Source organism: Rhamphochromis longiceps, linkage group LG11 (assembly GCF_057381845.1).
Source record: "Rhamphochromis longiceps isolate RC_006_pf linkage group LG11, R_longiceps_female_GT1.1, whole genome shotgun sequence".
Lineage (NCBI taxonomy): Eukaryota > Metazoa > Chordata > Actinopteri > Cichliformes > Cichlidae > Rhamphochromis > Rhamphochromis longiceps.
Genome location: NC_140567.1, coordinates 30,230,961 through 30,248,844, shown reverse-complemented (window position 1 = coordinate 30,248,844; position 17,884 = coordinate 30,230,961). Strand labels below are relative to the sequence as shown.

The 17,884-nt window shown below is 41.8% G+C and overlaps 1 protein-coding gene across 7 annotated transcripts in view; it reads right to left on the bottom strand.

The window, feature by feature from the left end:
* phldb3 (pleckstrin homology-like domain, family B, member 3) overlaps window positions 1–14,834 on the bottom strand; it is a 29,090-nt gene extending 14,256 nt beyond the window's left edge. The window contains exons 1-8 of one of the 7 annotated variants that reach the window (XM_085423580.1): window positions 14,630–14,834; window positions 14,377–14,449; window positions 2,834–2,892; window positions 2,471–2,552; window positions 1,617–1,772; window positions 1,344–1,454; window positions 896–1,033; window positions 342–470 (exon numbers count right to left, since the gene is read on the bottom strand). In XM_085423580.1, the coding sequence (XP_085279706.1) occupies window positions 342–470; window positions 896–1,033; window positions 1,344–1,454; window positions 1,617–1,772; window positions 2,471–2,521 (585 nt within the window). In that variant the 5' untranslated portion in view covers window positions 2,522–2,552; window positions 2,834–2,892; window positions 14,377–14,449; window positions 14,630–14,834. The other 6 variants (XM_085423577.1, XM_085423583.1, XM_085423579.1 and 3 more) reach the window with 6 other exon arrangements.
* Between the last annotated feature and the right edge of the window lie 3,050 nt (window positions 14,835–17,884).

Below are 17,884 nucleotides of genomic sequence, written 5' to 3'. Positions count from 1 at the left end.
AAAACGGAAAAGACCCAGATGTGTTTTTGGGTGGTACTGGAAATCTTGAGCATACAGTTTTTAAAAATGATTTACAACCCACACCCTAAAGTAGGAAACAGACGTTTGATTACCACAACTTCAAGGAATCTTATCTGGCTAAAGCCCGCTGGTCAGTTTTGTGTTTGTGTTTAACATATTTTGAAGAATCATCATTGTAGATGAAATGACAATGATGCTGGCTCTGTTGGTTTTGCAGATGTTTTGATTGAAGAAAGAAAAAAAAAAAAGAACACTGTGGATCACCCAAATGACTAACTGTAACTGTCATCCTCCACCCATGCTGAAAATGTCCTACTCGCCTTCTGTAGCTGCAGCATTAGCTGTTCTCGCTGACTTTCTGGCTGACTTGGGATCAGTTTCTCTTTTTCTTTGCACCTACTCTTCAGCTCCTCCACCCTGCGTCGCTCCTCTTCCAGATTCTCTCGTTCCTGCATTTACAGAGAGTTAGAAAAGAGCGAGCAAAAAACTGAAATGCAAAACAAAAACTCTGCCTGAAAAGAAACAAGAGCAACAGGTCTATTAACCTTTGTTTACAATGAGGGCTGGATATATTTATCTTGAAAACATGTCACATGTTTGACATCTAACGGTTAATGCATGGGAGCTGACTTATCACTGACACGATCTTGTGTTGACTTTAGCTGCACATTACTGAGCCTACATGCCAGTTTCTTCTGGGGGTGTAAGTCCTACACTAAGACACTCGAAGTCTAGGAGGGCTTGAAATATGAAGGTGTGGCATTGGAGGTTAGGGGTTAAAAAAAAAAACCCATAACATCTGCCAAGTTTTAAGTATTTAAAAAGAAAAAAAAATACTAAAACTGTATTAGATAATATCACATGTATCTTTTACCTTTTGTCTGTCTGTGTGTTTGTGCTTCTCTCTTTGCCCGGCCTCCTCCTGTAGATCCTTCAGCTTCTGCGTGTGTTTGTGCAGCCGGTCCTTCTCTGTCTGCAGCTCTCCTTGTAGCAAAGCAATCTCCAGCTGCAGCTAAGAGGGTAGAAGACGCGACCGAGGTGAATCATACTGACCTGACCTTATGCAAGTCAGAGTTAAGCATTCCTTTATCGTGACTGTAGTGGAGTTTGGAAACGGCGCTGCAATTTCAATGTGCATGCATCAGCAGAAACATCAAAACCACTTTTACAAGTTTCGCAATTGATCTGATAATTCCAAGTCAATTTTCTCAATCAAATAACTGGAATAACATGTTAACCCTATCAGCTCTTCAGCGACTTTATCCAGCAGTTTTTTTGCACGGTGACATAACGTTTTTGTCCAGATCATGTGACATGCTCACCTCAATGTTTAGCTCTTCCTTCTGCTGTTCGATCTCTGTGATTCGCTGTTGGAGCACGGAGGGTGATGGCAGGACCCTCAGTGAACCCACCTCCAACTTTTTAATGGAGGTCTGACAGAAAGCAGGAAAAAGAATGAGCAGACAGAGTGACCACATGCAGGCTGTTAGGCTGGGAAGGGCTCAGACCAGCAATGATGATTCATTGTTTTAACCAGAATTAAAAGGTCTAACAAATGACTACATCACCACCATAGACAGCTTCCTCTCCCTCACCTTCTCGTTCTCTGCGCTGCTACTTTCTGTGTCAGACTCTGCCCCTGAGGAGGCGGGACTCTGACCTTCAGTCATTCTGGTGATCCACGGAGGCCGCAGACCCTGCTGCCACTGACTCCTGGAGTTTTCCATATTGTGTTGGGGCATTTCTATAGTCTGAAACAGAGGAGGGAGTAAATGAGAGCTGGAGAGTGTGGGGTTGGAGGGGTGTCTGGTTGACTTTAGTGAGTATTGTAGTAATCTAATATGCTGCATGGCTGAAGGTGTGTGAGGGATCAGGTGACAGTTTGCTGAGGGGATAGGATGGTTGAATAAAGCAGCATAAGCAGAGAAATCCCCTCCAGCTTCCAGAAAACAGTCTGTGAAAACACCTTGCTTTGAAGAGTGGAAGTGAAAGAGCGGAGTTAATATCCTATATGCGTGGTGGTTTGTGGTTGGGTTTCAGGATCTCTCTCTTAGCGAAGGACTATCAGCGTGTGTAGACACAAGCGTGATAAACAACAGTATGTTCTGCTGTAGCTTCAATGGTCATCAATTACAATTTGAAAGGAGCAAGATCAGAAAAGGCTTTGAAGTACTGTTATATTGTACTTTATCTTCTCTGTCACATTCATGTGGATTTACTGAAGAAAATATTGTTACGTACAGAGCATATGATGTGCTACATCAAAGAGCTTAGGAACATGTCAGCCTACAATATCCTAATCTCTTCATTATGTTTTGTGCTTTCACCCTCATCTTTGTGGTCTCTCTCTCTCTACACACACGCACAAACAAACCCTAGCAGAAACACCCATGTGTGCACAGGCCAAAACAAATTTGTGGGAAAATACTTTTGATTACTATTGTCCAACCTTTTCCCACCATCTTCTCTCGCCCTCTGTGCCCTCTTCCTTTCCCTCCATGCAGACCTTATTAGGTTGCAGGGAATGCACGCTGAGCAAAAGTAGAGATAAATTTAAGCCAAGATATGAGCGAGAGCTTCCAAACAACCATTGGCACACTGACATCCAGAGAAGGGGGGGGGGGGGCACTGGGGAGGGATGAAAAGGCATGGACAGAGAGCAGCAGAGAACAGCAAGGGGGTGGCACATCTCATTTCTAGTGATATAATGGATGGAAAAAAAGCTGATGTGTCCTACATGTGGCTATAGATTACAATAATGTTCATACAACAAACATGTTACGTCTTGACAGTGAAAGAGTAGAATTTGCACCTTTAAAATAAAGACTGGATCACTGTGACTCATCTACCTTTTTAAGAATGTAGAGTGGTCTGTGGAGGAAACACAAATAAATTTGAGCGTTATCTTTTGATGGGGTATGTATACAGGGTATTTCCCTAAAACAAGCTGAAACTGCACTTTCCGTTTCAGGAGTGATATTTTACCACGTCTGGTACCTAAAGGAGAAATGTGACTGAGGACTATTAATGGTCTGTGACGTGTGTTATTTTTCCTGTGCAGTCACAGTTTACAGTATGACACTGATATATAGGCTCCCACGAGACAGAAGCTATTAAAAAATAATAATAACAACATACATTTTACATGAAAACAGAAAAACAAACAAATAAAAACACCAAGAACCAGCAGCCCAATGAAAGGAGGTCCAGACAACTAAGCAAAGTAACAAAACTTTGACATAGATTGAAAGTTAATTAATATTAATATTTTTGTAATATTATCAGAATCAGAATCAGAATCAGAATACTTTATTGATCCCTGGGGGAAATTATTTTTTTTGTTACAGTGCTCCATTTTAAACCAACATTAAGACAAGACAGACAATACGCTAACTAAGAATAGTACAATATATACATATATATACATACATACATACATAAGTCACTTATAAATAAATATTTGGAAAAGAAACATGTGTAGTTGTAGCAGCAAACAGTGTGTTAAGTGGATGCGTTGTACAGGGAGATGGCCACAGGCAGGAATGATTTCCTGTGTTGTTCAGTGGTGCTTTTCGGTAATCTCAGTCTCTCACTGAACGAGCTCCTGTGACTGACCAACATGTCATGGAGTGGGTGGGAGGTGTTATCCAACATTGTCTTTATCTTGGACAGCATCCGCCTCTCCGACACCACCTTGAGGGAGTCCAGCTCCATCCCCACAACATTGCTGGCCTTACGGATCAGTTTATTAAGTCTGTTGGCATCTGCGACCCTCAGCCTGCTCCCCCAGCATGCAACAGCATAGAGGATCGCACTGGCCACAACAGACTCATAGAAAATCCTCAGCATTTTCTGGCAGATGTTGAAGGACCTCAGTCGCCTCAAAAAATAGAGACGACTCTGGCCCTTCCTGTAAAGTGCTGTGGTGTTTTTAGCCCAGTCCAGTTTATTATCAATGTGTACTCCAAGGTATTTATAGTCCTCCACAATGTCAACACTGACCCCCTGGATTGAAACAGGGGTCAAGTGTTTCCTGGTCTTCCTGAAGTCCACGATCAGTTCCTTGGTCTTTGCCACGTTGAGCTGCAGATGATTCTGCTCACACCACGTGACAAAGGAGTCGACCACAGCCCGGTACTCTGTCTCATCATCCCTGCTGATGCATCCAACCACCGCAGAGTCATCAGAAAACTTCTGAAGATGGCAGGTCTCTGTGCAGTGGCTGAAGTCTGTGGTGTAGAGGGTGAAGAGGAAGGGGGAGAGGACAGTCCCCTGTGGTGCCCCTGTGTTGCTAATCACCTTGTCAGACACACACTGTGGGAGACGTACATATTGTGGTCTTCCTGTCAGGTAATCAACAATCCAGGACACCAGAGAAGCATCCACCTGCATCGCTGCTAACTTATCACCCAGGAGGGTCGGCCTGATGGTGTTGAAAGCACTGGAAAAGTCAAAAAACATGACCCTCACAGTGCTCGCCGGCTGGTCCAGATGGGTGTAGACACGATTGAGCAGGTAGATGATGGCGTCCTCTGTTCCGAGACGAGGCTGATAAGCGAACTGAAGGGGATCCAGATGTGGTCTTACTATGGGTCGCAGCTGGTCCAGGATGAGCCTTTCCAGGGTCTTCATGATGTGGGAGGTCAGTGCCACGGGCCTGTAATCCTGGGGGCCACTGGGACGAGGCGTCTTTGGTACAGGGACGAGGCATGATGTCTTCCACATCACCGGGACCCTCTGCAGACTCAGACTCAGCATAAACAGTTTATGAAAGACTCCACACAGCTGGGGGGCACAGGTCTTGAGGACAAGGGGACTCACTCCGTCTGGTCCAGCAGACTTGCCTGAGTGAAGTCTCCTCATTTGCATCTCAACCTGGTATTGAGTGAAGGTGATGGGTGCGGGAGGGGTGTCAGGAATCTCACAGGAGGCAACATGTGAAGAGAGAGGCTGGCACAGTGGTGTGGCTCTGGATTCCAGGCTGACTGCAGGTGAGGTTGTGGGGGTGGGAGCAGACACTGTGGTGTCGAATCTATTGAAAAACAGATTCAACTCGTCGGCTCTATTCTCACCTCCCTCAGCTCCCCTGCTGTTGGTTGGCCTAAATCCAGTGATGGTCTTCATGCCCCTCCACACCTCTCTCATGCTGTTCTGCTGGAGTTTCCACTCCAGCTTCCTCCTGTAATTGTCCTTAGCCTCTCTGATCTTGTCCTTTAGTAACACCTGGATCTTCCTCACCTCCTCTTTGTTGCCCCCTCTGAAAGCCCTCTTCTTGTTGTTGAGGAGGGCTTTGATGTCCTTAGTCACCCACGGCTTGTTATTTGGGTAACAATGAACAGTCTGAGCTGGAACAATGGAGTCGGTGCAGAAAGTTATGTAGTCTGTGATACACTCAGTAAGCCCATTGATGTCCTCGGCGTGAGGCTCACAGAGTGTTTCCCAGTCGGTCACCTCGAAACAGCCCTGTAGTTCCGCTATTGCCTCCTCTGACCACCACCTAACAGTCCTGGTGGTCACAGGTTCCCTCCTCACAATTGGCACATAGCGGGGGGTGAGGTGAATCAGGTTATGATCTGACCTACCAAGTGGGGGGAGGGAGGAGGAGCTGTATGCATCCTTGACGTTAGCATACAGTAAGTCTAAAGTTTTCTCTCCCCTGGTGGGACAGTCCACATATTGTTTGAATGTTGGTAGTGTATTGTCCAGTGATACATGGTTGAAGTCACCCGAGATCACAATAAAGGCAATTATGTGCATATGCTTGATTACACAAACATTTCTAATTAATTTTATGTAACAATATTGAATAATTAAACAGTTTATTCACTAATGAAGTCATCTATTAAGATAGTGATTCAGCATTTGTCAGGACAGGATAACTATGTCCTGATAACCCCAGGACAAGGGTGGGCAAGAGTATTACAAACACCCAAAGATCCACCGACATATCTTTTTTGGCTGACACTGGTCTGTAATCAAATCAGGCGGAATATGCTGGTGTCAGTGGCTGACAATTAGCTGTTGTGACGAGCTAAAACAATTTAACACACAAGTTATTTTAAACATTTCCTGAAATGGTACAGTATTAAATAACAGAAATATAATAATAATTTAAAAACATATTAGTTTTAGATTTTGTTCAAATTGTTGCTTTAAACATACGTATCAGCCTAGAATACCTACAAGCACCTATCACCATAATGAGTCTTGCACAACACCTCATTCAAGACCTGGGCCCTGTGCTTCGTACGTCGCTTACTACATCCAAGATCAAATGAAACATCCAAGACCAAATCATCGCGCTAACTCTGAGCTCGCTATTCCGGTTCCCCGAACACACCTGTTGTTGACGATTAGTATAGCTGGATGAAGTAATGTGAGATCACTGGGTGGCCCAACAGGGGCTACGCATCGATAGTAGAAACATTGATCGGCAACCCTTTGATTGGTCGGCGAAAATGTCGAAGGAGCGCGCTCGGTATTTTTCGGCAGCAGAGCAAGAACTCTTGAGTGAGGGATTTCAGGAGTTTCAGAGTTTAATTAAAACGCAAGGGAACACTGCAAAGGCTGCAAAAGCAAGGAGAGAGGGCTGGCAGAAAGTTGCTGACAAATCAAACTCGTAAGTAATTCAATAATAACAATAATAATGGAGTGGATTGATATAGCGCTTTTCAAGGCACCCAAAGCGCATTACAATGCCACTATTCATTCACTCTCACATTCACACACTGGTGGAGGCAGCTACGGTTGTAGCCACAGCTGCCCTGGGGCAGACTGACAGAAGCCAGGCTGCCATATTGCGCCATCGGCCCCTCTGGCCAACACCAGTAGGCGGTAGGGTAGATTTATCATATCACACCATATTATCCAATATTATATTACATTATATTATATTATAATATGTTATATTATATCCCCTTTCACATTAGAGCCACAACAGGACCCACTAGAACATGGGAACAAGTAAAAGTGAAATATAAGAATATTCTACAGAATGGTAATATTTATCACTTATATTGCTTGTCGTCTCTTGGAAAGAGACCCTGGAATACTCTGTTTGTTTGTTCATAACAGCAACCAAGAAAAGGGCAGAGCAAAAAAAAAAAGACAGGTGGTGGTCCTGCACCCCCTCGTCAACAAGTTGGTTAAGTGAATAATACCCTCACGGGAAAATCGATATCTCTCTATGAGCACACTGTCGCGCTGAGCTAAAGGATCCTGTCTGTCCCGCAATATACGCTGAATTCTGAGGACTCTCCTTATCAATCTTGCACCTTCCGCAATGGGTTGCTCGCGTAAACGGACAGGATATGACTGCGACAGACTTCCCAAATCCACCTTCGCTTTTATAGCCGTGGTCTCTCATCTTGATTACACGAAGTAATTTACAATTACTACTCTGAAATATGAATTACATCTGTAATAATCACATACATGTAATAGAATGTTAATAGTACATTTCCCTTTTTTAGGGAATGACCTGTATGTATCTGTATGAAATCAATAAAAGGATCAAGTGCTGCATTATCTTTAGTTACATTGATGTTATTTATTTATGGTGAAACAGTGGTGGAATATCGCTGTTGCTTTCGTATGAATGACGCGGACATACCTGCGTGGCCGCGATCTAATCCTGTTTACATAAAGTAAACCTGCTCCCCAGCAGGTTTACGCTTACGGCTCTGTTGCTATGACAGCAAGTCCCGGATGGGCTTCGGGGAACCGAACGATCCAGGATCACGCGAAATCGTCAACAATCTCATCCAGCTAACTCACTTAGCGCGGTACGAAGAACAGGCCCCAGATTGATGAAATGTAAAAAAAACAAAACAAAACCCTGAACATTAGAGGCACCATAAAAGAAATATGTATCCTATATTAGACTGGACTACATAAATTATTTGGCCACTAAATAGGAGTAAACAGGAGTAAAAATGCAAGCAAAAAGAATTAAGACAGTATGCTTTGTATCATAGTTCGGGCAATTACAGTAACACACAAAGAGAGAAAGTTAATGTGTAAAAAGTTGGGTCCTCGCTCTCTGATCCTCTGATATTCAGTGAAAGCTGTCAATTTCAGGGAAAACAGGACAGGGAGAGCGTCACAGTGAATTACATAATAATCCAAACAAACATTAGTGCAAGTGTTTGACCTCTAACTAAAGTCCAGCAAGATACCCTATCAATGCTAGAGCCAAGACATACAGGAGTAAAGTCCAGGCCTCCATATTAACACGGTGGTTTGTGTAAATAAAACAATCAAAAAGGCAAAAGAAACACTAATGAAACAAGATGGAGCGAGACAGTAAAAAAAAGGGGGAGCAAAGCTCTGCCTGAAAGGCAGATCAAAGAACAAAGCAGAGTTTTGTGCCCAAAATAATTGGACTTGATTACGGGGAGGGGAGCGCCTCTGGAGAATAAGATGCCAGAGAAAGAGAGAATGACCGGAGATGCAGTTCAGGATCAAGTGGGATCGTGTGTGTATGTGTGAGTGTGTGTGTGCGTGCGTGTTATGTAAGGAATCCCCAGAGCAAAAACAAAAACGTAACCCTCAGAAATCGGCCTGATCATATACGTTAACTTCTATCGGTGCAAAGTATCAGTCACAGATCATTTATAGCCAATATCTGATTCACCACAACACAAACAGTGTGAAGGGGTTATGCCTGTTCGACAACATATCAAGCAGACATGAGAAAAATGCTACTCGTGTCACTTTATCTCACACAGCATGTGTGTTCACTTCAGAAAAGTTTTATCTTGCTCTTTTACTGTGATGCTTCTCACTTCGTTTGATCCCAGCTTATCCAAACAGAAGTGAGTCAGTATGTGGGTTTGTGTCCCGATTCATGACTAACCAGCAAATTGGATTTTTTCTGGAACATTTCATTTGCTGCCACTGCCTGTAATTTCAAGAACTTATAGCAGTTTTGGTATGTGTGTGCTCCTGTATGCTGGAAGCAGCTAACACAGCCTTGAGCTACAAGACTTAAGCGGAGATAAGGAGGTCACGGAAAACTGGTGAGCTCACACCTTTCCAATCCTGCACTCCTTCAATCCCAACCAATGCTGACTCACAGCACATTACTTGAAGATATTTATCAGACTTTGCACAGCTCCCTCTGGAGCCACAAAAGCTTTTATACAACTTGTCTGTGTATGCAGAAGCACTCCCAGTGAGTTGTAGGAGACTTTGCTTGTAACAATCTGTGGAGTTTCTCATTAAGTCTGAAAGCCGGAGCCAAGGTAACCTGATGATGTCATAAGTGCTGTTTTAATCAAACTGTAAATGAGTCAAAGTTGATATTATATAATGTTGAAATCAATAATGCTCCACGTGACGTGTAAATTGAAGAATAAAATGTATGCCTCTGACCCACTGGTTTAACAAACAAAAGCTAACCTTATCTAAATTCAAATAATCTGTTCCTGAAACTGGAATATTTTTTCTTTTGCTTATTCTTCAATTCAGCCGAGACTGGAGGCCACCCAGGGTTCTGCTCAAGATTTCTTCCTGTAAAGGGATCCTCCCAACCCCACCACCAAAACAGGGACTGAAAAGATCCCCACACCTCCCCTTGGAAGTTACACGTTCACTACGTATACACACATTTTACACACATGTGCTACTTTATTATTGGCTCAATCAGAGTCACGACATAAACTGAACCTTTAAGAACTGTAATACCAACAGCTTAATAAAACAGGAAGAGCTATGTCTGTCAGTAAGACCTTCTACTATGTGCATGTGTCAGTGCAACAAAATGACTGGCTTGTATGTTTTCTGTTTCAGCTTTGGATCATATTTAGTAGGTTTGCTGGATTTCTCTCCATAATAATAATGTAAGATTTATCTGACATGTAAAGTGCCCTAAGTGACTGTCATTATGAAGTGGAGCTTTATGGTTAAAACTGAATGTAACAATTGAAAAGAAACTGAATGACGCTATTCCTCCCTCTCCTCCTTATCGGGGTTCAGGTGTATAAGCAGCCACCTCCTTTAACTCATTCTAGGGTACACTGAGGCATTCCCAAGCATGCTGAGACACATAATTACCCCACCATATCTTGTGTGGAGAGATTATGTCTGTGTCTGTTCCAGGGCCTTCTGCCTGGAACAGACACATGCCCAAAACACCACATATAGGAGGTGTCCAGCAGGCATCCAAGTCAGATGTTTGAATTACCTCAACTAGCTCCTTTTGACATGGAGTAGTAGCAACTTTACCCTTTCCTAATGATTAAGCTCCATCCGTTAATTGCCATCTTATCGTGGGGGAGGGGTTGGCGTACTTGCTTGATCCCAGGAGCTATGTTTTCTGGGGCAATTTGCCCCCCAGTAAGGTCTAAATTGGTCTTAGGTGTGCCCAGACTAAGAGGCATTCAGGGGGGGGAAAAAAAAAACAACCTTAGGAAGAAGTAGTCAAGGTCAACTACTAATCGGCCTGCCATAGGGTTATCATTGCTCCACCCCAGAGCTTCATGGACTTGGTTCAAGGGTGGGTGCTTGCAGGGGAGTGGTTGTCAGGCCTTAGCCTATGGAGTCTGGCCAGGAACAGCACAAAAGCTGTGCATCCATCAACTGCAGGAGGAACACGGAGCACAGAGGTAATAGGAGTTTGATTCCTTTTTGATGGTTCTAAGGAACTGAATACAGTACATAGTGTGGAGGAAAACCATTTGTTCATTTTGACTCTAAACTCAGAGCTGCCTGTGACAGGTTTACAATTCATTCCAATAACACTCCAAAATGACCTTGTCCTCATCCGGACCCCTCATTAGTAAGTGGCTAACGAAAAGTATGGGGATAACCACAGTGTGCACAAAACCATAAAGTCAACACTGACAAGAGCAATATTCCACTAGCTGTTCAGGACAAAAGAGCTCTGACCATGGCATGCCCTGTGTGGGTGTGAATGCTGATTACAGCCTGTCACTGTGTGTTCAATGCAGGAGAACTATAGTATAGAGCAGCATGTGAGCTAAAGTGCCTCGTATAGAGCAGGGTAGCTTACAATGCCAAATTAATCCACACGAGGAAGGCTTAGAGGTGAACTCACTCAGTTCATTCATAATAGTATAACAATGCAGGTCTGAGCGATAAAAGTGCATCAGCTTCAAACTAATTTTACAGACACAATTAAAAAAAACTGAGAAGCCAGATCCTTTTGAATGAGTAGGAGCTGACCCAGCTTATACAGTGACAGTTTGATTTTCAGCAGTTAATATTTGCCCAGGCAAACAACAACTGTAGGGAATTTATAGGATTTTATATACTAAACTGGGTATGATCAAAACACCTACCTGTGCAAGTTTTTAGAGCAGAACAATTAAGAAGAAGCAATACTTTTAAAATTTAAACTCAAAAACATCATTAATTCTGTCCATTTAAAGGATCTGTAAGTTATAAAATCAGTTTGGCTTTCCAAAATATACATACACTGTGACTTTACACTGCATGGTAGCGTCTTGTACATTGGCATGACACAAATCAGAAGTGCATGTTCAATGGCCATCATAAAAGGCTTCTCCAGTTAGTTGCTGTCTCTCATCTTTCGAAGGAAAAACATCAAAACCAGCCATTAAGCCTTGCGACCTATTAGGACAAGTCACATATTCTTTTTATTAGCCACAATTACAGGCTGTGGCTTCGATCACACAGTCCAAATCACCAGACCTTATAGGGTTCTGCTCAATGGCAAGCCTGACATCATTACATCACTATCTTATTCATAGAAGGTTTCCAGAGAACAAAAATAAATTTCCTATTTTATTGTCAAAAATGTAAGCACAGAAGTCCCACTTTTTACCACTTACTCGCACTGGCCCTGCTACACTCTCTGGCTCGCAGCAAAGGAAAAAACAACAACAAAAAAAAACACTTAAAGTGATGGTCTCATTTTAGAAGAATGAATTTTGGTTGGAAAATCTTTTGTTTAGTGTTCCAGTGCTGGCTTCAGCCAGAGTGCAATAGGTACTGCTTTATATGTGTGCAATGCACATTTTAAATGTTTATGCACACTCATTAGCCTTCATGAAGCAGAGGAAAAAGTATTTGTGGACATTTGGGCCAAAAGCCTACTGAAATTTAACAGAGTGAATCCTGTGGATGACTGCAGCAATCTCTGGATCTGCTGCATATGGCTCCTGCTGGCTCAGCACAGAGGACCCGAAAGCTGTCATCGCCACACAAGTTTCTGAGCAGGAAGAGCAGGTGAAAGCAGTCCTGGCCGTCACCCAGCTGTTAAGTGTGGAGCGGTCTATCCTGCCTGACACCTGGGTTGGCAACGCATATAACAAAAGCAGTGATGCAGCTAAAAACAACAACAACATAGACTTCTGCATCTGAATTATGTATTTCACTTATGAAAAATGGGCTGACTAGAGAAGAAAAAAAAAACTGGGAAAAGCAACTGTTACTGGAAATCTCACTGCAGAACCACTGTTGTTTACACATTCCAGTGGAAAATTTCTTGACCAGCTAATGTCAGGTTTAGATATTTTTTAGTGATGGCAATGGGAACTTGACAAGATGAAGCTTTTTTAAAATTAGTTTCAGTTGTCATTCGTACTTTCCAGATTGTGCGAGGCATCCTAGAGAATGAAAATGCAAGGCTCTTCTTCAGAACTTGGCTTCGAGATCAGAAAAAAACAAAGTAGAACAAACAGATAAGTGGTTTCTGTAGCCAAGTATGGGCTCAATTTTAAATGCTTTAATCCAGTGCCAACACTATGACAAAGTATTGTTGCGAGTACTTCAAATACTGTGTTTGAGGGATAAAAGATATCTAATATAAGCTCTCTAAACAATAAAGGAATCTATCTAATATAAGAAATAAACAGACAAGATTATGAACTTTCCATTTAGCTTTTTTAGCCAATATTGTTTTGTTTTCTGAACTTTCATATGGGTTTTTTCTGCTTGTAATGAGCCCTAACTGAGCAGAAACATGGTGAATTATTTTAAATCAGGATATTATTCAGAGGTCAACATTATTCTTCTCACTTAAAGATAGTTTCAACAAGTCAACCTCTGTTTACTGAAACACAACAGCTGAAATCAGGAGAAGGAGAGAGCACATTATAAAAAGTTGAAAAATATATTGATGCATCATCTTCAATGTAGTGCTGCAACCGTTAGTTGGGCAATCAGTTGGTTCTAAGCTTTGGTAATTTACAATAAGTAAACAAAAGGAAAGTAAAACTCATGTGTCCAACAAAATGTGGATTTTCCACTCTTCTCGGTTTTTAGAGTGTTCGTAAGACTAAAACTTTACTGCAGAAACTGATGAAATTATGATTGTCATGTTACATTTCTTTTAGCCAGACTTTAAAAAAACAGATTTTGGATTTTGAAACCCACGTGTCATGATGGCAAGAATCCTCATTTTCAAAATCCTGATTTTGTGATCACTGTCACACAGTGTATTAGAAGACGTTACTAGTAACACCTGAGCTTTGTCGCAAGTTCACAGCTGCACTCAAACTAAAATACTGTATATCACAAACAGAAAGCACGCTTTCTCTTAGCCACACAGCCATCTAACTGTTGCCTTAAATAAGACCCACACATTAGAAAGTCAAAGTATAAAGCAAATGCAGGCATTAAGGTATAATGTGAGAAAATCTCTCAAGGCCCTTGTGATTTATCTGCTACTGTGCTTCAGTTCCTGGCATCAAGGCAAGTTCAACTGTATTCACAGCAGTACTTTGGTCTGAGTAAACCTGTGGGAACTGTGATGCAAGGAGTTATCCTTTAATGACTACCCGGGACACTGGGCTCAGACACAGATTTGTCAAATGTGCATTCAGACAAAACATGTGTGATTGAGACTGGGGAGTAAAAGCCAAAGGCAGAAGACTCCAGACAACAAATCCTCACAATCCCACCTCAGCCCGCTCTCCCACCCACTGTTTACTTTGAGTGCTGATGGAACGATAAAAGGGGAGGTATCCCCGGGTCGTTGTAAACAAAAAGGGGAAATTTATATAAACTCTGTGAAATTTATCTCAGAGGACATTGCTTTGGATATTTTTAAAGATAAGACGTGAGTCAAAGCGTGGGATGAAACATTACGAAACACTATCATTTTATTAACGCAGCCCAGGTTTCAAGCAAGAGGACAGTTTTGCTTTGAGGAAACTGTGTTAATTTCTCTTTTGTTCTGAGTGGAGAGATTATATACTCTAGAGATGGTCGCTGGTAAGTTGGTAACAGCACAGTAATGTCAAGATTGAGGTTTAAACACAGCCTGCTTAAGGCTCTCTGCCAAGAGCAAAAACTGTGTGCTGGAGAGGTCTGCTGACTTGCTGCTAAACAACAAAACCGATTCAAAAACAAAAATACGGCTCTTACCTGATAAACGTGGTCCAACTTCAGCAAGACATGCGGGTCCTCTGACGAGTCATAGCATAGTGACAAAGCCGGACTAAGTCAGAAGGGAAAACACGAGAGGGGGGAAAAAAACAGCGAAGAGTCACTTCAGTAAACTTTTTTTGAACGCTGTTTCACTTTCAGGTACTGTCAGCGTTACTTTGACCTCGCCAGCTGCTGTCTCTGTTAAACCGACGCTCACTTTATCGCATTTTTTCTGGTGTTTAATCCTCACCTGGTTTGATTCAGTCCCTTCCCAGCAAAAAGAAAAATAATGACAGATGAGCGCGAGCGGTTTGTCGGCACCAACAGGTGAAAGCACGCGGAGGAGGGCGACGACAGAGAAGGCGGATGCCGACTAATTAAAGTGTTAAGGCTAGCGGTAGTCACAAACCAGTATGCATACCTTTTTTCTCGACAGACCTCACACCCGGTTTCTGCGCTGTGGAGACCTCAGGGAGAGTTTCGTTCAAGTCTGGCACTGAAATGGGATTTCTATTCTGGGAACTGACCGGGTTTTCTCATTGTGGAGTGATCTGGGCATGCTGCCATACTCTGCGAAGAGACTACTTAAATACATTTGATGACATGCTCCTGTGGGAATAATATAATAATATACTGATACAGAAGAGGCTGAAACAACTGCACAGGCTCCAATTTAGTTCTGAGAAGCATGGTCGGATTAACTCCCTAGGGGGGGCCTAATTTTGTGACAGATTTGTCCAAATTTGTCACCAAATTCATGAAACAGCCAGTTTAATCTAATAATTTGTGCTTCTGAACAAAAGTTGTCCAAACTTGACCCCCATAGTTTAATTTAACTGAACACAAGTTTAATATCTATGGTGTCCAGGTATACAGGGTGAAGAATTTCCCCTTTTGAAAAGATTTTTTACACCCTCTTAATAAAACTACATGGTTGGGTTTTGTACATTTAAAAACCTCGGTATGATCTTGTGATACTTGGTTAGGTTCAGAAAAGAGGTCGTGGTTTGGGTAAAAATGCAACAGTTGCAGTTTTTTCTTTTGAAAGGTTTATTTTCTTGGTTGCCAGGGTGACACTAGACCACTGCAGCAGGCAAGACATTTCATACTTAAGTACATTAGTCTCAAAGTTGTGCTTAATGTAATGAAAAATAAAAGTGGCAGTTTATGTGCATGTACACGAATAAACAGATTGCTTTTCCATTATTGTTTTGAGACTTTCTTGAACCTGCACACAGATAATAGATACTTCATGGGGTATGATAGCTAAGTAATTTTGCTTCATTTGATACATATTTCCAAAAAATTAATCAAATTATTTAAACCCAAATCATAAGGAGGGGTCTCTGGTCATCTCTACATTTTGGTAGCCTACCCTTGCAGGGTAGGAAAGGAAGGCTTCGTTTTGTTATAATATAGAACAAAGACATAAAACCTCCATAAAGTGTCATCAGAAGCATGTCAACAGACCACAGGGTTCTACATGATCTCGTAAAAGTTATTCTTTTATTAAAGTTGATTAAAAACAGGGGCCTTGGGATGCCAATATGTTCACCAGATTTTGGGGTGTGTGGAACACAGGAATCATAAAACACTAACACATAAACAGTTTAAAACTACATGTTCACACTTTAAATTCCTAAAAAGGTTCCTGAAAATAGTCATACATATACAAATGATGACCATCAAGACACAAAGGCTCAGAAACTTAAGCTTGTGCTACAAAAAATAACCCATTGACCTAAATCACTGTGCATATGCAAAAACATATGTAGTACTGTAAGAGCATATCTATGTCTGCTTTCTGGCAGATTTCTACTCATCCTTGTAGAGACTGAAATACCATGAAATATTAAATCTCTGACATGTTACTGTGATTCAGTATGCTACTTGGTGAGCAGAAAATGCTAAAACTCTAGTTACTTATAGAACATAAAATAGCACACTGAACTCTGGACCACAAATTTACTTCCGCATGTTAAATAGTGACTTTTCCCAGAGGCAAAATCCACTCCCTTCACTCTGAGGGCTTTATCACCCTGACTGGCCTCTTTACACATCTTCTTGTGAATGAGCCGATAGTGTAATAGATTCTTTCCAGTGACATGTGGCTGTGTGAGAAAGAATGGGCAGCAGGTTAATAGTGACATAGTGTAAGTGGATTGAGAGGGAGCGGTTAAAAAAAGACACTGGCTGGCAGATGGGTGAGAAAGAGTGGGTGAAAGGACAGCTGGCACATTGATTCCTAGCAGTAAAAGAGCAAAGACAACATTTTACGTTGCAAAGTAACATATCTTCAGCCTGATGGCAACAATAGTCACATACACCTCCTGCTTTGAATAAAGAACAATGCAGGTGTCTGTCAGCGAGTATACGAGGTGAGGTGGAATAATAATAATGCTGTTTGTCTGGAAGGCAGACAGAGACAGCTGCTAGATGGTGCTTAACAGTGTTAACTTGCATGAAATAAAGCAACACCCAGCAAAAGCAAAGTTTTCTGTAACTTACATGTTTTCCTTTAATATTAGTAGGAACATCAGTAGGAATTGGATCCAATATACGTCAGACCAGTATAGTGTAACAGGACCATATTGGACTCTTATCATTAGATAGAACTCACTATTCCAGTACTGTTTCATTAACAAGTATTTGTTTGCTTAGTAAAATCAGAAAATTGTTCTATAAATAATCGGACTGCAACGATACACAAAAATCACGGTTCAGTTCGATACTTTGGTGTCACGGTTCGATATTTTTTTGATACAAAAAAATGTTCATGCCTTTTCAATTTGTCATTTATTAAAATTAAAAATATATTTTAACTCAAAAGTACAGTTTTTAAATTTAATGTTGCTGAAACAACAAAATAACAAAAAAAAGAAATCTATCTGATCAAGAAATCACTCATCTTTGGAAAAGAGTTTATTACAGAGAAATGGGTCTTTCCAAAATAAAAGCTATACTATACGCTTCTTCTGGGCTATATTCTCAGCAGCATATTAAACATATCAGGTCCCCATAAGGAGAATCATGTGCTAACGGCTGTCTAAATGACTCGGTAAAGTTTGTAACATGCGTGCTTGTTGTTTTTGTCTGCTTCCACTTGTCTTTGCACTAGGATGATGTCGGTGTAAATGTGCAGTCATATTCTTTGTGTTCCCACTAGTGCTGTCAGCGTTAATCTCGTTGAAATGACGTTAACGCCATAACGCAGCAAATCTCCGTTAACAAGTTACCGCGGATCGCCCCGTGCGTGGGGCTGGACGGCAACACGTTAACAAGCTAACTGCGCTAACGCACTACTTCCCACCAATTGCGCATTGCGTGGCACATCCGATATACTGTTTTGCTTTTGTCCATGACGCGCTTACCATCAGGGTCATGCTTCACATGAAAACCAAGATAGTCCCAAAGGCCAGATCTGAATGAGGGTGGGGGAGGTTCAATTTCGGCTAGCGTTGAGGCAGTATTGTTGCACCCCTAATAAATAATAATCCATTTGCTG